This window comes from Anser cygnoides, chromosome 15 (assembly GCF_040182565.1).
Source record: "Anser cygnoides isolate HZ-2024a breed goose chromosome 15, Taihu_goose_T2T_genome, whole genome shotgun sequence".
NCBI lineage: Eukaryota > Metazoa > Chordata > Aves > Anseriformes > Anatidae > Anser > Anser cygnoides.
The window spans coordinates 6102182-6123160 of NC_089887.1; the positions used below are offsets into that span (position 1 = coordinate 6102182).

General features: G+C 41.4%; 2 protein-coding genes across 12 annotated transcripts in view; one reads left to right on the forward strand and one right to left on the reverse strand.

The window, feature by feature from the left end:
- GPR146 (G protein-coupled receptor 146) overlaps window positions 1-12322 on the reverse strand; it is a 51523-nt gene extending 39201 nt beyond the window's left edge. For both annotated transcript variants that reach the window (XM_013177127.3, XM_013177126.3), the window contains exon 1: window positions 12113-12322. The gene's annotated coding sequence lies outside the window, so the exon portion shown is untranslated. The remainder of the gene's footprint in view (window positions 1-12112) is intronic.
- Window positions 1-20979, forward strand: part of C15H7orf50 (chromosome 15 C7orf50 homolog) — a 129567-nt gene that overhangs the window by 78279 nt on the left and 30309 nt on the right. For 7 of the 10 annotated variants that reach the window (XM_048063622.2, XM_066977475.1, XM_048063628.2 and 4 more), the window contains one exon: window positions 20459-20631. In XM_048063622.2, the coding sequence (XP_047919579.2) occupies window positions 20459-20631 (173 nt within the window). Of the gene's footprint in view, window positions 1-12378; window positions 12518-19256; window positions 19279-19811; window positions 19857-20458; window positions 20632-20979 lie in introns of those variants that run through there. The other 3 variants (XM_066977479.1, XM_066977481.1, XM_066977478.1) reach the window with 3 other exon arrangements.

The window sequence follows — 20979 nt, forward strand, 5'->3', positions numbered from 1 at the left end:
ATTCTGGATTCTCTGATAACAAAGGTACTGATGTGCTGCTGTGGTCTGTTCTCGTGCTGCTGGCTGTTGTGGCCAGGCGAGCATGTATGATGGAGACGGCTCCAAAGACCCTGCTAACCAAGCAAGTGAGGTATTTTACAGTCTTCATTTATTTATTTATTTTTAATTCTGATTATTAGTCTGGAGAAAGAGCTACAGAAATGCTACAAAACTTGTCATCTTTGTAGTGGATTTTGAGGCTTCCTATCTGCAACACTTGTTGCACATAGATTTTTGCACTTTGGCCAAAATAAGAGTGTTTTTATGACTTTACTTCTAAATGTGTTGAAAGCATATGTTGCCATAATACCATTTATTTTACAGCACTTAAATAGCTATGTACTGAACATATGCTAAGGCAGAATTCATAAATGGCATCTCCCTCAATTTAACTTCTAAAGTATTTCTTAAATCTGAGAACCTACATCTTGTGTCCTGTTGTAACCACGCAGCTTTGTGAGGAAGACAGACTGTAAAAATTTTTGGACAGGATTATGAAAATGATTAATATTTGACCCTTTTGCAGTACAAGAAACATTACACCTAATTTGAATGTCATCCAAATACAAACCTTAGTCCAAAACACTAAAAAGGAAACTGTGAAAATATTGAGGCTTTCGTTATGGGTGAAGGATGTCAGAAGCCTTCAGAGGTCCGTGTGCACTTCAAAATGGGTTATGTTTCTGACACCTCTCCTTGCGGGATTTAAAGCAGTTCTTCTATTTACAAGAAAAACAAGCGTGATTAAGCAGTTTGTTGGCAGCTGATCTATTCTTCTTTGAATAGATAAAAATGCTGTAAAAAAACTTGACAATTGCTTTTAAGAGGAATCTGTGAACTGTATTAGCTATTTTTCTGCTGTAATTTCTACTAAATTTATAAGCTGAGTAGTTAAGGAGGTATTGTAGGTTAATGATTTATTTGCAGTTAACAACTCTTCTTCAGTCTTGTAACCATACTTCCAGTGCTGCACTGGAGATCAGCCTGGAGATTACATTTTTTGCCTTTACTTAATTTTTCAGCCTGTGGTGAATTTTGCACAGATTTTAACGGGTATTGCTACTGCCAAATGTTTATTCCTTTCACCTAAACGGTACAGTGAAGTATTGCAGTACGGGTAGATGTTCTCTGCTTCAGCATTTGGCTTGCAGGGACCTGAGAGGTCACCAAGAAGCTCCAAGCAGCAGGAGAACGTGAGGAATGGTCATCAGGTGAAACGGGACGTTCCAGCTTAATTCCAGGAAAACACTTTTCACTGTAATTAAGGTCTGGGACACGTTGCCCTGGGCAGTTGAGGACTCTCTGTCCCTGGAGGCATCCAGCACCCAGCCAGGCGAAGCCCCACATCACACAGCCCAGTGCCAGGGGTGTGATTCCTCCAAACATTGTGACAATTACCGTAGAAATCCTCCTGAAATAACAGCTCATTCCTAATAATGCCCAGTTCAAGGGAAAAGCAGTACCTAAAGCCGGCTCTGGTTATTTAAGCAGTAGTCCTGGTAGGTGAGGGGTGTTTCGTTCTTATAGCGGATCTGTTCCTTGCTATTAAAGCAGTTCTGTTCCTAAAACGTTTCCTTTACAGCATCCTATCAGGCATCCTTACATCAATAATGTGCTGAGAAGGGTCTAACCCTAGACTAGGTCCAAATCTTTAAGATCTGGTGAGCTCAAGCTGTATTTTGTTCTGTGCTGCCTGAGGGGGGAAAAGTCCTTTTGAATGAATTTGTTCTCTTTCTAAATAGATAACTAGCCAAATGCATCTCAAATATTTGTTCTACCATTCAAATATTGGTTTAGGTTTAGAAAACAAATTAACCTAATGTTCGAAGAATTAGACATTTTGTACCCTGGTGCTTTTCTGTGTCATTGGTTCTATAGCGATGACCCTAAATACTTAGGTCAAAATAAAAGAGTCTTCTGATGAAAATCAGACAAATATTTTTGCAACTTGGATGATTCTCTTTGCTGTGTGCATACAAGTTAAAATAGTGCAGATGTATGTTTAAATTTTAGTAGTTTCACTGGGGGAAGCTAGTCAAATTACAGTGCTCTTTAATGCTGCTAATGTGGATGTTTTTTCTGAAGGAACTGAAAAATATAAAGAACAGTTTGAGTGTTTTGTTAGTCTGTCAGTACTAGGTGAAATCAGTTTCATTTGCCTATATTTAATATTTAAATGAGAAAGGAAAGCTGTAGAATGGAGCAATTTTAGAGCAAAGGTAAATGAAATTTCTTACAAGCTAGCTTGTTTACTGATTTTTTTTTAAGGTTCTGCATAAAATAAGTGAACTATGTAAGTTCTTACTCATTTTCTTTTACCCTTATGAGTAAGGCACATCAGTGTGCAAAATTTACTTCTACTGTAGATATACCAGTTGCTGGCTTACTTCTATATTACCTATATATTTTTGACAAAAAAATAACTTGGTAACTGAACATCCATTTCATTTTGTGATTAAATGTCAGTTCACAAACCAGAGCGGTCTTCTGTTGCAGCTGCAACTAAAAAACAGTCCTGGGTGGAAATTCTCCCCTTGTTCAGAGGGGCGCTTGGTCTGGATTGTCTGTGGTCTCAATGGCCGTGCCTCGAGAGCCTGGTGGTGTCTAAACTGGGTTAGTTACCATCCTGCTGCCTAATCCTGAAGTAGAAGAAGGAAACTCCTTTTCCTTGGTATATGATAACAGATTTTTGCACACTTCCTATCACAAGAGTTGTGAGTAGATGTTTTTGCAATAGCACTGCAAATTCTCAGTTGATTCTTGTGATTCCTCTGCTGCTGGTTGCACAGCATAGCCCGCTGTGTCCGTTGTGAGGTTCCAGAGTTCAGTGAGTATTGTTATGTTCTGTTTACCTAAATATGAGCCTTTTTGAAAGGTGGCTGGAGTTTGACCTTGAACAGGGTACTGCCACCAGCTTTGAGTAATTGCTGACCTCAGCCATGATGCAGACACGAGAGGAAATGCAAAGGGAGGGACAGAGCATGGCAACATCTTCTCCATCTTTAACTTCCTTACCGCATCTTGTACGTGCATTTATATAGCATGTGAAGTTACTAATCCTTATTCAATGAGATACTTTAATAAAGTAAAGGGCATCGGTTGTTACTAGATGGTGGCATTCTTCTATTTTATTAGTGTAGTAATAAAACCAAATTTTTATTTTGGAATTACTGAGACTTCTGGAGCGGTTTAACAATTGACTGGTAGTATTTCCCATCCCAGAATGAGCAAGTAGAAAATGAATTTTTGAAACTAAAACAAAAAATTGCTTCTGATGTGTCTGTTGACTGCAGATCAATAGGTAGAAATTGAGGGGGATTTTCTCACGCATCCTAAAAGGCAGGAAACTAAACTGTGTCTGCTCACCGCAGCTGTAAATCCAAGTGGCTAGAAGACCTGACAACTCCACTCGGAGCCTATCTGCTTCCTGAGCTGTTTGTTTCCTGGATGTGCTTTGGAGTTTTCGATGGGCAGGAAGTCAGTGTGTATGCTGAACAGTTAAACACTGCGACTCAGGGAGTAATGGCTATAGCAGCCAGAGCACACCATCTGAAGGGAGGAAATAAGGGAACAAAAAGCTCACCTAGGAGGACTGAGAACAGAGAGGGACTCATCCTTCATGCTGATATTTTTGGAATTGTTTAAAGGGAAGTTCCATGCACCATGAAAATTTATAGATTGCTTTATTGGTTATCTGTTAATGTTCTTTGAATTGACTTGCTTGCGTCTGCCAGAAAAATAGCATTTTCAAAATGGTGTTATAGTGAAGGCATTTGATCCTTGTTACAGTCCTATTACAAATGCAATAGCAAATGTAAAAAGAAAAGAGTTTAGTTGGATTCATGATAGACTGATTCTTGCCTGACACATTTTGAATAATAAAAATGTGAAGCATACAATATTGCCAGTCTTGGGTTAAATAAAAAGTTGCGTTCCAAATGATGCATTTAAAAATACCAGGACATTTTCATTTGCTTTCTGGTTTGCTTAACTTTAAGTAGTAATAGCTACCTTCTGGGTGGCTGCTCATGTAGCTCAGGTTCTCTACTCAATCCACAACATCGGTGTCTGAGCAGTGAAGGTGCAGAGCTGCAAGTGCTCCATGCAGAGGTGCTTCTGGTTGCCTGCTCTCTCTGGGCTCCAGCTGGGGAGATGCCATTTTTACTCCTGTTCTCTAGGTACTCCTGTCTCTCTAGGTATGGAGGAAGAGCAAGTGTTCCAGTCATTATGCATGTGCTCAAGGGCTTTTTCTCCTCCACCTTTCTCATGTCTTAACTTTTGCTTAAGTATTTTACAGTTATTTTTCTTCTGAGGAATGGCGTCTTAAGTCAGAGGGTGCAAAAAAAGTGATCTCATGAGCTGTACAGCCGCGTGTCTCCGCCTTTGCATCACCTCCTCGTTTTGCTGGCACAAACATTCACAGTGACTGGAATCAGGGAACAGATTTGGTTTTGAAGTAACCTTTGCGGGGGGGAATAGAGAGGTAATTTTAACCCGGATGAGTTTACAAGACAGTACAAACACTTGTGCCAACAAGAGGAAGAGGTGGGAGAATACGGAGTGTGTGTCTCTTGGCAGCAGTACTAACTTATGGTGGTTTAAGTTGTTCCTGAATCTGCTACCTGAAATTCTTTTATTCACAAATAAAGCTTTGTTTAGAGCCTGAACAGAAGCATTCAGTTGTGTAATCTTTCACTGTAAGGAAAATATATTACATCTAATTTATAGGCATATTGTTTGTACTGCTGCAGTCACTGTGTGACTATGTTTCCTGCAGTAAGTTAATCATTTCTATTATAACATAATGTGAATATTTTAGTGTAAGGCGGGAAAGGAAGAAATCAGAGCTCTGTGTAATGACATTAAGCTTTTAGGCACATAGACAGCTTAAATGGACCCACAGCTGCTTAACATATGCCCTCTGCCTGAACTCGTTTTATCACTTGGTATCTGACTTCTCTCAACATATAAAAAGTTGATGTGATTGATTGTTGGTTATACAATATTTGTCAGGGTGAACTGAATCATTATGTATATAGATTCGAGAATATAGAAAAATAAAGCTAGGAAAAAAAAATCTTGACATTTTTCCATTCAGTAAGCTCACTTCAAGTACCTCTTCTTGTTTGCAGGAGTTGGTGGCTGCTGGTTTTGCTAAGCAGCAATTGCTGAGTGATTTAGAGAACATCTCTGCTCCTTTGTTTGGATTTCATTTGCACAACCATTTAGAGTTATAAAACTGTCAGCTTAGGAACAGTCTATATGTTTTGCCAGGGCCTCATGTAAGCAGAGTTTATATTTTCCTCTCCATTTTGTGTGCCATTTGAATTCTCCAGTATATATTGCCATTCTTCTTTGCACTGGTCATTAGAATATAACATTCCTGCAAGACCCATGGCCTTCTTTAGAGAGGAGGAATCTTCAAAGTAATTATGAAATTGCACCTCAGATTAGTCATTCGATGAAAGAATGTAGAAGATCTGTTAGCCACAGTATCCCACCCTTGGCCAAGCCTAGCAGTGAAGGAAGGCTCTGCTGTTGCTTACAAACACATGGAATTTAGGACTGACCGTGACTAGGATCGAATCACCATCTAAATGTTAGAAAGCATAGGCCAGAACGGTTAATTATATTAATTACAGAACTCTCAGATTCCCTAAAATAACAACCAGCAGGGAGCTGAAATACTGTGTACTGCTTGTTTTGCTTGCTATGTTCCGCTCTGGCAGAATTTTGCAGGTGACCAGGCTCAGCTTGGGGTTGCACGGAGGCTGCAGTGCCTGGAAGCCGTCGGTCTGCAGGAGGTGTAGGAAACTCTAATGTATGTCAGGTTTTGTGTACTTAGGTTTTCTCTTCCTATTGTTCATAACGTACCGTGGATGTTAGCTATTAAGTACTTGATGAAATTATAGAAATGCTGATGTCACAGAACTAGAAGCAGAGCGGTATCGCATGTGGAGACCAAACAGCATCCTGGCTAACACTGTGAGGTCCTCCAGTTATTTTGTTGTTGCTGGTCTCTCTCAGCAGCATTTCCACCTTGCTGGAGACCTGACCTGTACGTTTTGCTAAGCACAGCTGGTCTTTGGTCTTTGTTGCAGTGTTTGCTGTGCTGTGGGCGCCCTGTCAGGGAGGCGGGTGCAGGAAGCGTTGGGCCGTGCTGATTGCAGCTAAGTGGGGCAGACACATAAACATACAAAAGAGCTGACTTGCAACAATAAATAAATAAAGAAGTAGTTTGGTAATGTTTGATTTTTAGGTATAAAAATGAATATGTACTATATGAAGGGAGAAAATATAATTCTGTAATATGTTTTCTGGGATGAAGATATGCCTGAAAATTAAGAAATTTTTAAGCTGATAAGTTGCACTGTTGGCTTAAATTTGTTGCCTTGGGTAGGTTGCAGTGTTTGGCTTAAAACTGCCAACATGAACCAGGCTTCCTGTCATGAAAGTTGTCAAGAGCATTTGATGAATTAAATTTTTATCTTTTATTTCCAGTTGTATCCCAAGTCTAATCATAGTAAGATCTGGGTGTATAGGTACAAAAAAAACGCCACTTTGTAAACATTTTGAAAGCCAGGAAAAGTATGAATCATGATGCTGTTTATAACTTGAAAGATGGAAATTATCATGAATTTGCACCTCTTGCTGTTGCCGGGTGCCTGGTTGCTCACATACAGTGGGAGGGAGGTCAGTGCTTCCGAGCTGATTTGGAGTTGTGTGAGTCAATTAACAGCAGTTCTTAACAGTCAATGACATTTTATGGAAGCCTTGAATAAAAGCAGAGTTCATTCAGGGAATCTGGAAGAATGATGTGTAGGAAGTAAAATGTTCTTGTCTTTGTATCTTGAGAGAAAACCAGGTGTTGACTTCCCTGGCTTCTCTAACTCCCTGCTGCTCCCTCTTCTCCTTGACTTGAGATTTCAGGAGCCGTGCTCGCTGTCAGGGCTTCATCTCCCCAATTCTACCTTATGACTTCCTAGGATTTGCTATTAAATTCTGTCTTCCTTTGCTCTCCTTTTCTTCTGACGAGCATAAACCACTTCACTTTCAAAGCTTTGCATTCTATTCCCACTCTAGCCATTATCCTGCATGTGCTATGGAGATGTTGACTTTCCTCTTTTGCTGACAATTCAAACATTTGCCTTTGACAGTCTGCATTTTCTAATGACCATCCTCGGTGCTTTCTACCGCACTGCCCTGTGTGTGCTGAAGAAGACGCTTGTAGCTCAGCACAGAGGTGCCTTTCTGTCTTTTTGCAAAGCCTTCTTTAAACCGTCCTTTTGATCCCTGCAGAATTGTGTGATACCAAAACAGGTATGTGATAAGCTTAGTCCTCCTGCTATTCCACACATTATTCTGTCTGTAATTATCCACTCTATTTTATTCTCAATTTTTTAATTATTTGCATGACAGCTGTTCTCTGTTGTGTTTTCTGTTGTGTTTATGCTTGTTTTATCAGATATGTAAAATATAACTTATACATGTAAAGCCTGAGTTTGAAACTAAAGTGAGTTATAAAATTAAATCCACATAACTTGTATTAATTTTATAAATATGCATAGGCTACTTATTATTGAAATATAAATTAATAAAATTTTATTTCAAGATAACTTGCTAGTTGCTTTAACTTCAAAAAAAGCAAACACCACCAACACCTTGTTTTGTGTTGCATTTACAATGACGCTCTTCAATGTGGTCATTGGAAATGCAAACAGGTTTTATGGAGTGTTTTTTTTTCCTAACCAGTCGACAGGTTTTAATTTGGGATCTTAAATCATAATTGTTTTTCAATTTTCTGCTCTGCCTCACAAATGCATAATGAGGGCACACCTGATGCTATAAAAAACAGATGTCATTTCAGTGCTCCAAGACTGCGTGATAAATTTGGAGGGGTTATGAATTGCAATCATAGACATGCACTTATCAGGGAGCTCACAAGAACAGAGAAGAAGTAAAGCGTTGCTAAACAGGGTTTGGGAACAGATTGCACTTTAATTTGAGAGACTCTGAGAATGCAGAAACTGGGGGTGGAATTTTCTTAAGGAACTTTCAGGAGACCATTTCAAACTGGCAAGTAATATTTCAAATTCTTTTTTCCTACCAGTTATGTTTAATCAGACAGTACTACTTGACCATTTTAAGTGGAGGAGCAGCAAGCAGACTGGGAAGAAAGCTAGATCATGCAGTTTGTGCTAACTCGTAGAAACATCCTTCCTTTCCTGTTCTCCTTGAGACAAAACTTCTTAAAAGAGGATGTTCAGTGGGAGCGGAACTGTATGTGAGATGCAGGTGGAACTTTCTAGCACTTGTTCTTTAAACAGGTTCACACAGGTGTTCAAGGGTGTATTCATGGAAATTAAATGTATTTTACAGGAACAACCATTTCATGGGACATCACTGGTACAATCTAAGTCACCCATGTCTGGTTATCACTGAACATAGTCAAATGCAAAAACCTGTAATTTCCATCACATTTATTCCTTATTGTGTGGTAAGATGTCTTTTATTCATAACCAAACTTAAAGTCCAATTCTCTATCCCCACAAGCCATCTATTTTATTGTAAAGCAAATCAAGCGGCAAGACGCGAGTTGAGGTGGCTGGTACCTTGATGCTCAGTTGTCACCCTATGATGTACGGGACAGTTGAGGAGCTACATGTGTTCTAGGTGCTGCTGTGGGTGTCTGCTTAGGGTTGTTGAGTCATGAAATGAACACATTCTGCTAAAGAAAAATCCTGCCCACTCTGTTTTCTTGAGTGTCTCATTTTGGGTCTTGTTCATCATGGATTAAAATTGTATGTTCTGCATTTGTGTGCACGTGTATGTATGAAATACATTCTGGAATACTTGTTTAAAAGATCTTAGTGTATCAAACTACAGTTGTGTTGGTTTTGTTAGATGTGAAAGTCATGAATAGAAATCTGTTAATTTTTTTTTTCTTTCTTTCTTTTAGTTATCTGGGAGAACCCAGAGAGTTTGAAAATAGAGGATATATACCAGGGCATGAATTTGATGTAGCTATATAGCCTGTTGAACTCTGGAGCTAAAGCTAATGACAACTTGGGGGGAGAGAGGGTGTCGGTGGCTTTTCTGTTTTTAACAAAAAACGTCTTCCTTAGTCAAGCATAAGGATTCCTGTTTGAATTACAAGGCAAACTGCCTTCCTAGGGATCAATAACCCTTTATTTTTCCTTTAGTAATGAATCTTCTGTTTCACTGGTCTTTCCCATAGATGGTGGGTGAATGCACCTCCTCTAACTGTATGTTCCATTTTTTGATCAGAATAGGTACATTTCAGGTACATTACAGGGAGGCTGTCAGTTTGAAACTGAGCGAACTAAATATGCTCAGCTGAATGAATGCAATGCTGTCAACAGGAACAAGCGGTGTAATTAAGAAAAGAGATATCTTGAAGCTTTACAGTATTCAAGAAGTGTCAGATCACATTCGTTTGAAATGCATGGAAATGCTCTTTTTCCCTGTGTAGACACGAGTATTATGTGTCATCCAGGACTGGCCACCCCGGTGCTTAGCAGACATTAAGATTCGCACTTTGTTGTTGCCATCATTGTTGAATTGCACCCTATTTGAAAGAGTCATTCAAATTGTTTTTGTAGAATTCCAGACCTTTACCTTCATCAGGATGTAGATCAGTGAGATTAAAACAAGTGCTTGTCCTTCCACCTTTAAAAGTGTTTCACTTACTTTTGGTTGTTACAAAACCCTACATACTGTTTCCAAAAAGCTCTCTTACTGATACGTATTGCTCTAAGGACAACTGGCATGCATTATTAGGAACTCTTGACCATGCAGAAGATAGTTGAGGATGAAGTATTTCTGGTTATGAGACCATCAAGACCAGTAGAAATGTGAGAAACAGATTCCATCATATTTTTTTGTTTCCAGCTCAACAAAGCAAGATGGGTTTCTTCCAGATCTCCATACTCTAAAGGAAGGGTTTGAAGGACTGGGTCTCACTGCTCAGTGAGTCTGTTTTAATACCATTGGCATGACTGGAAAACTTTGACAGATCTTGCCCTATGGTATGATTGCTAGTGTATCTGTATTTGGTCAAAACTTCTGACTAAGAAAATGCATGATACTTTTTTTTTTTCTCTGTTGTGTGCTTGAAAATAACACATTCTGTTAACAGTAAATGTTATGGAAACTCATACCACTTAGCTTCTGAAAAACACGGCTATGAACAAAAATATCCTGCACTCTGCTTTAAAGATAATATTTATATTTTCTGCTGAGAGTAATGGGGAGGAATATCATTAGAGCTTGAGAATGTCACCGCAAGTGGTGTGCATTGTCTGTCCCACCTAACCTAAGCTTTTTTTTAAAAAAAAAAAAGAAAAAAAAAACCTGAAGTACAGCCTTCAGTGAGTTCCTCTGTGTAAGGATAAATTTAGCTCCAAGAGCAGTGGAAACCAGACCTGTAGGTTGGAGTGGAAGTGACTGCCGTGATGCCCTCACTGGGTGCTGTCATTTCTGCAAAGGATCTGTGCAGGGGAAGGCAAAACGTGGAACAGATTCTGCAAACTGGGGAAATTGTGGTGAATTGTGAGTCTATGGATGTGCCCCAGAAGTCAGGCGGGGCCATTTTCTGAATCACAACTTTGCTTTTTTTAATGTTAATTATTTTTCTTACATCTTAAGCTATAACCTTATGGCTGTTTTATACTGGACTGATAAAATCAATGTAAAAACTTCTTAGTGTTTAAACATTGCCTCTGCTATTTCCATAGTTTGATCAGAACCGTTCAGGCTTTAAAAATGTTTAAGCAAACTTCTGTGCCAAAACAACAGTCCTAGCGATGGAGGTGCTCTCTATGTCACTCTTTGGGTCATTTACATTTCCTTGTGAGGAGAAAATCATGCAATCACCCTTAAAAAGCTGTGTTTCCAAAGAGCAAGCAGCGTCTGCACCTGCACAGATACACACGCACTTGCTGAACTCCAGGTCCTACCCCTGCCTGGTGGTACTGAGATGGAGGAGGCGCTGGGGAGGCTCTTCTCTCGTCTGTCTGTCTGTCCATCTGTCCGTCAGACGGCGTGCTTGCCCTCAGACATGGGGCAGTGAGGTGAGAGGCTGCAGGAGCGCTGCCTTGGTGTCCTAAATGGGCCTGGGCAGCTGCCGTCACCATCTCACGATGGCCAGCGTGCAGGAGGCAAAGCCTGCTTGCTCTTGCTCCAGTTACCTATTTCGTGCCTGTCCCAGGGAATTCCTGCCATTGCTGGGAAAGAGGTGTAGCTGTCATCATTTTCGCTTACCCTGCCAAAGGCAGGCTTCAATTTCACGCTCAGTGTCTCACTGATATCTAGCTAAACCATGGTATTTAAAGCTGGCCCAAACCTTGTGAAGGATTTGGGGATCTACAGCTGCGATCTGTGTCTTCCCGTTTTTATAGGGCTATCTGTATAAAAACTGCCTGCTGGTAAAACAAGTGCCGGGTAAGCCTGTGTTTGTCATTCCTGACCTGTGTGTCAGAAATCCCCCCCGGCTGCATTAAGAAATAATTGCCAAGCCTTTTTCGATAGAATAATCCGAGTAGCCCGCGTGCATGCAAGCAGCACAGTTCACGCTTCAGACCCGCACATGGAACTCAGCGCGAGTAGTGTGTGTGGCTGCTATGGTGATTAAAATACATAAATAAGATAGATGAGCACGGACCGCGTTAGCAGTCCCTCGCTGGCAGCCGTTCAGATGGCAGCCAGCCCCAGCCCGCGGTGCCGGGCGCGTTTCGTCGCCCCGAACAGCCAAAGGGCAGCGCCGCAGCGGGAGCGCCGGCGGCTCCTGTGAGGGGAGGAGTTACGCCATGGCCCCTCTACCTTGTCAGCGAGCAAATTCAGCCCCAAAGTGGCAAACAAAGGGCTTTTGTGCACTTTTACAGCTCGGCGAGGGTTAGCGGCCTGCCACAGTTTTGAGCCGGGACGAGCTCGGCGCTGACCTGCCTGAGAGGGGACCGGAGGGACGTGGGGCAGCCGGGGGAGGCTCGGTGGGGAGGTCTCGCTCCCACTTTGGGCACCACGCAGGGAATTGTTAAAAGCGGCTCCCACTTACCTGGGTCTGAGCGTTGGTCACGTGTAGGCAAGAGTTTCGGCTGCCTTAGGACGCGGATGACAGCGATCGGGGCCGTTTGCTCGCGGTCAGTCCCGTAGATTCAGAGGTCCCCTCCGCCGTGGTTGACATCCTCGCCTGGCCGCGGGCTCTCGCTGACTCAGATTCCTCCTCCTTCCCCTCTCACCTTCTAACATCCTCCAACTGCAGAACTCATCTCTCTCCTGAGATGCGGAGCGGTGCACTTGCCCCGGGAACTTTCTCCAGGCAGGACCCGAATTCAAAGCCAGCCTTTCATTTTCGCGGCGGAGTGGCGAGAGCGAAGGCAGCGAGGGGAACTGGAGCGCTCGCTTCCTTTAAATCCCCACCAGAGTCTGCCGAGCGCTGAAAGCGAAGCCGCTTGTCATGGTGAGCTTCAGAGTTTAACTTCAGGGGGGAGGGAGAAAGTGGAAAGCAAACTGAATGCTGTAGTGGAGATTTCTCTCTTCCCCCACTGGGCCCCTTGCCGACTGTTTTTATTGATTTCAATCACTGGAGGCTAGCGAGCTCGCAGAAGAAACACTGTGTAATGTGTTCTTTCCTGGCTTTCATTAAAGAAACTCAATGCAGTGCGGTCACGCTGCCGAGCTCGCCTGGCAACCTGCCTACACCCTGTGGTACCTCTTTCATTGGAGGAGATGGAGCTCGTGGTTTGTTTTTTTTTTTTTTTTTTTCCTCCCCTCCAGCACTGATTTCAAAACAGCTTATCCTCCGCTTCTACCTTCTGCGAGCCCAAAGCCGTTTAAAGTTGGGAAGCGACTGTCAGCACCCCGAAGGGGAAGGTCGTGCTGGTGGCGGTTCAAGTGCCGAGGGCTGGGACAGCCCCGCACTCCTTTTATTAAAATTCTTCTCTGCGTTCGCGGGGAGGGCTGAAGAGGGGCTGAATGTGAGCCACAGCGATGTGGATACAAATGATTCCCGAGGGTTCTTTTTTCTTCTTCTTTTTCTCGTTTATCCCTTCCCCTGATTGGCGAACGTGGTTTAATTAAGGGTAAGAGAGTAAGCGGAGTCCTTCTGCAAATCTGTGAAAATTCCTGGCACTGTCGTCGTGCAAATGAAACAAAACTACATTCCCCAAGCCTGCAGTAGTGCAGTTGTCTTAAATACTTCTGTTGCATTCAGGACTGTGATACTGGTGGAGAAAAATGAGAAATAAAATATGGTAGTAATTTATGCTTTAGAACTTAATCTGTTACAGTATGTACTTTATAGCAGCAAACAATCTATAAAGTGGAATTCAACAAGCTAGTTTCTGTAAGTCGTATTGTTCTGTGTGCCTATAAATCCTTTCATTTAATTTAGTAAATAGCTTGATTTCTTATTATTATGCAGATTCTAATGTTACTACATTATGTGCTCTTCAGAACTGGATGTAAATCTATGAAACATGCAAATATCACACAGTTGTAAATAAAGCCTGATTTCAAGCTACAAGGGCTGTACCCATTCTAAATTACAGCTGCAGATTTAGTGTACCACCTGGTTGCTTGTGCTTATGAGGTACTGTATCTGAGTACATAAGGACATACTCTTTTAACATTTGCACGACTACTAAAAGAATCCGTTCCTGGATCAGAAAGATAAAAAGCTTGTTCTTATTTAAATCTGGCTTCCTGCAGAACTTGTTTGAGGCTTTTCTGCCTGGATTGCATCTACAGAAACCTTTCCAAATCAACTTAACGTAATTTATTCCCAGTGTTTCTGTTGCCAAGAGTTGAGATTTTAAAAACAACTAGCTTTAATGAAAGTTTTTAATTATTTCTTTATACAATATATATATTTTTTAAATCTTCCTCTGGAAATTCTACAGACATGATATAAGGAAGTATATTTCTACAAATGTTACTTTTAAATCAAAGCTTGCTTTCTGCATGGGAATTATGTTTCATGTGCTCTCTCTGGTCATACTTCTTATTCTCATAAGGTGCTAAATGACAGAAAATGGTTATTTAAATTCAATATGGCTGCAAACTATTTTGTGTAAATTCTATAGCTGTAGTTGTAGCATAGTCCTTTGGCAAGCCTCAAATAGTAAATCATTTGTCAGTCTTTCTTTTATGAACCTTGCATCTAAAGATTTGCCAGCCTTTCTTCTTTGTAGTTTTTGAACTGTATTTATAGATTCTGCTTTTTGTTTTTAAGCTGGCAGATGGCCAGTTATTTATCTGGCTTCATATGTTTTGTGTACGAGGGAAACAGAACATTTTGTATGCTAATATCGTGCATGGTGCATACTTGGGGCAAAAGGCTGCTTGTAAGCAGAATCCATTATGTGACGAGTCGGTAGCTCCTAGTCAGTTCTCGGTCAGCGAACAAAGCCCCTTTGACATTGCTCTATATTAAAAGTTATGAAATAACACGAGCTTAATGAACAAACAAGGCACAATGCTGCTACTGTGAAGCGAGCTGTATCGTCCATTTCGCCTTCTTTCTCTTCAGAGTTCAAAAATTTGAAGCCCACTTTATACCTTTGTCACTGTTAGTCATGTTAAAATTTATTCCTCTGGATTTCTGATGCCGCTTGCTTTGCTGTTCTTTTGCTGTGCTGGTAGAAAAAGGTAAAAGCACATTGACTTTTGGGGCAGCTGAACTCGCTGATGGTAACAGAAACTTTGGTTTGCTTCCTTTTTCCGGCTCTCTTCCTGTCGCCTTTGTCAGGTTTCCTTTTCCATCGCCTCTCTGCCCCGGCCGGTTCCTTACGTTGAGTTTCCTTTGCCAGGGCACACGGCCGTCAGGTGGCACCCAGGGTGTTGCAGTGCTGCCGGAGCTCTGAGGATGTCTGCTGGGGGAGGATGAGCAGCGCTCCTGGCCCCAGCAAAGGCAGCGGCTGTGCCGCACCGTGCTCCATTTGCACCTTGTGCCACACGCGGGTTGGGCAGGACCCCTCACCACGCAGCAAATTCTAACCCACACATACAAATCCCAAAGGCAAATTTGCAATATATGAAAATCAGGTTCATCGGCGCACTTCTGAGTTTCTGACTCTTGTCAACCTTATTCTGTGCTGGCAGGAGACAGCTGGGCGTGCAAATGTAGGAGTCTTTAAAACAGCAGGAGAAGGAGGAGCAAAAGCCTTTGGAAGACATCTTCAGTCGTACTGAAGTATGAGACAGTAAAGGCCTTTTGGTTAACTATAAATCTGGAAACAAATTTTAAAATGTACTTGTTGCTCTGTTGAAACACAACAAAATTAATGTGCCGTTAATACCATCTTGGTACTGGTTGTCCAGCTGTCACGGTTCATAATACCCTGGCAGTTGATGCTTTTATACAAATTCAGGCTCTGAAAAACTGCACCTGTTTGTTTTTGCCACTCTTGCTGCAAAAAAGGGCCTGATGTCTTCAGCAAGTCCTCTCTCGGGTAAATCTTTCTGCCTTTTCCAGTTTCTCTTGCAGTCAGGGTTGTTTTTCTCTGTTCTGAATTGCTTAGCAGGACTGCTGGACACTTAAATCCTGTACTCACTTCTGTTTGAGATGGCTTCCCCGTTATGACAGGTAAACTCATTTCTAAAGACAACCTGTAAAATGTTTTAAATTTGTGCAATATTTCAAGATTACAGATAATAAGTGAAAACTTAAATGATTGATAAAACTGCCACAGCTGAAGCCTAAAGATGTTTTGAGTCAGATGTCTTAGCCTATTTATTTATACAATATTACTAAGCTTACCTAGAAATCAGAAATTCAAGGCTGGCGTTGATGAAAGGCTCTATTGGCAGTCTCTGTCCTTTGCATGCAAATTGACATAGTATAGTACAAACTTAGGGAATTTGCTTGAAAACGTATGAGCTTTGCATCTCTTTTCCCTTGTGAAGATGACATGGATTTTTATGAGCGTAAATGTTAAAGATCTGGGGGTCCATCTCTTTTCCAAAATACGGCAACCGGTGGCAGTACCCCTTCTAGCACCTTTTCAGGCCTTCTGGAAAGTTTCCAAGTGGAAGACTCCCACCTCCTTAATCATGAAAAAAGCCTGCCTCTCCTCTGAATGTCATTCATTCAAGTGTACTGACCTGCCCTGACCTTGTTTAGATTGAGATCTAATGAGCACACGGTCCAAGGTGGTGTGGGAGCTCACAGCAGGCTTTGCAAATAAGCAAGTGTTGTGTTTTTCTGTATGCATGTGTTTTAAATTTATCACGTCAATAAACAAGTGTATCACACGCTCGAGTACGGACTTTACAGCGTTGTAGTTAAGAATAAATTGTGCCACTACAAATTGTGATGTCACATTATAAATATAAAAGGAGACAATGTGGAATATTTATGACCTCAAAACAATGAAGTCCCCTGTTGATTTGTGCTTTTAAAAAAAAAATTATTTAAATAATGAGGTAATGCTAAAACTCTGAATGGCTCACAAACTTTGGACGCATCTCTCAGAAAAATAGTCACGCTAATGGTACAGGGAAAAAAAGATTAAAAAATAATGCTGTTGATTCCAAGGAGAAATGCATCGGTAGAATATCATAACAGGGGTCATTCAAGTTAAAATAAATATAGCTAGGCTTTAAATTTCATTAAAAGGTTTGGCTTTATTTTGAGTCCCAGAATCTGGGGAAGGTTGGTTGGTTTCCGTTGTGTTTTGTGTTTTATTTTTTTAAATTATGATAAAGTGAACCTCAGCTTCAGTGGAAAATCTGCCCCAAATGCACACATTTTATGAGACAGATAAAACTTGAGTCTTTCAAATTAAAAAAAACAAAACCAGTCGAGGACCGATTGTAGTACCTACTGCTGGCCTAAATCGTGTTGGCACGAATGGATAAAAGTGTAGCTGGAATGAGAGAGGTAGTCTGCAAGCGTTCGCAGGATGTGTGGTGGGAGTCCCAAACAGAAGCCTACTGAATCATATTTTCATTGGGCCGAATTACGGTCTGTGCTATCAGAAGGGTACCTTAAGCTATAAATCCCGACTCTTTCAACCCTGGAAAAGCTCCAGCCCCGAAGGGAGAACAATGCTTGTGTTTCAGATGGCCTACAGTGCAGAAATTGTTCCGCTGGAAACACGTTGTTAGGGCTTGGTATTTATGTTGGGACCCACTTATAGGGAGGGAGCGACTTGTTTTGTTTTTAATGGAGCGGTCGGGAGAGGGATAAAAAGCTTTTTGATAATGTGAGGAATGCGTGGGGGAAGGGAAGGTACAGAGATACGCATTTACTGTAAGTATGAAGGAGCAGAGGCCTCTTTATCAGAGCTGGTCTAATGATGTGCCACAGTCACTTTATTTGAAAGCTTCATGGCTCACAGAAAAGTAAACAAATTCATTACATTATTTTTAAAAGAAGATTAAGTGTAGTGTGTCGTCTGTTGGACAGCTGCTCTAGTAATCTTTTACAAACACTTTATAAATGACCACCCTCGGTGTTTTTCTGGGCTTTGTGTGGCTGGATTGTTATTTTAGTAAGTACCAGGACAGTTTTTCCAACGAAAACGGTGTTTCCTGTAAAACAATTACATACCTACCTTCTCCCTAAATATTATTTCTTCTTAGCATGAGGTATGAAATGTCTGCTATACAAATGCAACATCTGTTGAGACTTTTTGGGTGGATGCTGGCTTTCCATAATAATAAATAAAAAGCATTTTAAACAACATCAACAACAAAAGCAAATCCTCTTTTCTGCCTTACTCGCATTTGTTCTGATGTCTGCTTTGTCCTTTTTTGGGCTTTGAAAACAGAGCTGAAAAGATGAGTCAAAGTCAACTTAGATAATGCGGGAACTGACACCGAACACATGTTTAGTCCTCAGCAGGTGTCTTTGGCAAATCAGCTAGCATTCAGGTATTGCTGTGTTTACCTATCCGTTGCTTTGAACGTCTTCAACAATAATCTTATTTAGCACCATGTTTGGATTTTTGTTTTAAGGCGCTTGACAAATGCTAGCTGATACAATCCCGAGGATCTGTCGCTTCATAAAGTGGTTTTAACCCATCTCCCTAAAGTGATCAATATTCTTGTGCATCCAGGTTTCTGTGGTGGGTGCCTCTCCCAGAAGGGGGGAGCAAAAGGGACATTCATGCCTGGGTCTGAGCACCAGCTCAGAGACCTTTGTCTCAAGGCAAAAGGGACGTTAAGGGCATGTTAAGCATCTAGCGGGGTCCCCATCCCCACTGCGCAGTGGTCAGGTGCTCTAACCTGATCATCAAATGACCCCTTCCTTCAAAGCCCAGTCTGCGAATGCAGTTCTTGTTCTGGGAATGCCGGTGGTGGTCGGGCTCCTTTATTGTCCCAGCTCCGCGACGAGATGCTGACACGGCTGCCAGAGGCATTGGTGACTCTTCCAGGTTTCCTTGCTCTCTGTAAGCTCCACCTGCATCAGATTGCAGCCAGAGTGTTGGAGCAACACGCAGACATGACAGAATCATCAGGAAATACTTATTTTGAGTGGAGTTTATGGATCTAAGTAACTCGGCAAACACTTGCATGCTATCTCCCCTTTTTCTGTCCCTGCTGTACGCGAATCTCTTTAAAGTCCACGTGTGAACAGGCAAGGTACACGTCTCCTGGGCTGCCTTACATTAATGCCATTTTCACTGCTGTTGGGGCTGGTTTTTCCTACCCATCTTATAAATAAGAGCCTGGCCTCGTAGGAAGCTGTTCCTCGCTCAGGTTGTCTTAACAAACCCAACACAGCTGTTGCTGAGGAAGTGGATTAATGGAGTCATTGGCAAATCAGTACTGTTTGGGCAGCATCTCTGTCATGTTTCACGTTACTGCAATCCCTTATGTTTCCATAGCATTGCCTGTGGCCCCAACACCTCTTGTTAAATGTCATGAGCAGGATGCTTGAACTGTCTCAACATAAGGTGCTAAATATGGTTCAGTTTTTTAAAAAATAAAAAAAAAAAGGAGCCTGACAACCTATTCCAGTCTGAGCCTATAATTTAGAAATGTGTCTGTGTCTGCAATTTTAAGTTGGCTACAGAAGATAGAAGGGAATAATACAGCACAGCAGCTGAAAACCCTGAGCTCCTCCCAGAAGCTAATACTGGAAGTATTTTTTTTCTTAGCCTGGAAGAGATAATGGTATTTAAACGGTGCACAGTGTGCGTGTCTTACCCTGCGTTGATTCACAGTGACCATGGAGGTGGCTGAGAAGCAGCAGGTCCTCAAACCACAGTGAGTGTATCACAATTTTGTTTGGGACAGTGTGGGGTGTGTAACTAGCATGCTAAGAATTAATACTGTCCCTTCGCTCTTGGATTTGGAAATACCCACATGGAAGTGTATGAGTCCTGTTTGCAAAACTCTGTATATTTTTCATTGCTCAGTCATTGCTGGGAGGTTGCACAGAAGAGGTGGTTTCATTGAGTCCCAATCCCTACTGCTTCCTGAGGTCCTCAGGGATTGCGATATCCAGAAGCTACGTTCTCTACGATTTTGTGAAGGTCTGTCCAAGATGATCATCAGAATAGGGCTCTATAAAGGGTAAATCTCTTGAGAAGATCTGTTAGATCTGATGTCAGTCTTTCTACAGTGTGAATGGGAAGAGGAGGGAAAGCACAATCATGGCTAGTTTTGGACTGCAGTGCTCACACAGGAAATCAAAATGTACCAGAATGTGGAAATCGTGGGGGGATGTTGAGTAACAGCCTCTTAGTATTACACCAGCTGGATTTTTTTATGCTTCCAGTTGATACTTAACAACTCAGAGGACTACTGCCTGGAAAGATATGAATGAACCAGTGCTCAGAGTCACTGGAGTAAGTCTCGTCTTGTTATGGAACAGCTTTTTGTTTTTAGCTTGCGTGATCTCCCTACCGGATTTCCCCTGATAAACTCATCATATCTCTTTAATGATCTTCTTCTGTATGTGAAATAAATATTTTCATTTGGGGTATAATTATACATATATTTATAGTAATTAGGTTTTCATTATGAACTGTTCTGCCTGAAAACCTAGAGAAACTTTAACCTTTTGGGATATATGTGTATATGTTTATGCAAGATTGTGCATATGTTTACCCAAAGTAGCTAAAGGGTCTCCAAGAGGTCTGGGATGAAGATGGTGGTTGTCACATCTTCCCTTCTGGCACAGTGGATATCAAGTCCCTGTGTGGAAGACAGAGGTTTTCTCAGTGCACAGCAGTGTGAGAGTACGGCCCCAGAAACTCAGGATCTTAAGGAAACTCTACTCCCCTACATATCTATATATGCTTAAAAAAATCCGTAGTGAAATACAGTGTACAATAAAATTACGAAGATTGAAGCGTCTGGTTTTAAATATTACCTGTTCACTTCAATTGCAATAATGCATATGTTGTTTACCTTTATTTACCCTTTATTTAAATGTTCATTACTTCAGGCAACAGATGAAGAAGATCTTACCCCAGAGGAAAGAAGGAAACTGGAAAGAAAATTGAAAAAAGAGCGCAAGAAGGAAGAAAAGAAGCTGATGAGAGAAGCTGGAATCTCTACTAAAAAAGAAGAGCCCAAAAAGCTGTCAGGATCTGAGCTGGCTCTGGCCTATTTAACCAGGTAAGACTACTAAAACCCCACTGCAGATGCTCCCTGCAGAAGCAAGCTGTAAACCATGCCAGAAATCCAGAACAAGCTGAACCAAGTAATAAGACATTAAAGGAAATTGCTGCAGTTAAGTAATAAGTTAATGTTTCATCTCATTTGACACCCTGTCACCATGTTTTATTTATATCACAGTAACTACTAAAGGATTTTGAGTATGGTACAAACATTTTAAAGAAAGCTCCTGTCCTGAAGATCTTATAGTTGATATATAAATATCACTGGGTTAGCTGCACTTAAAAAGATGAAAGGCATATTACAGACAAGATTGCATTGGGGAAATGAGTTTTGATTAAGTGCACC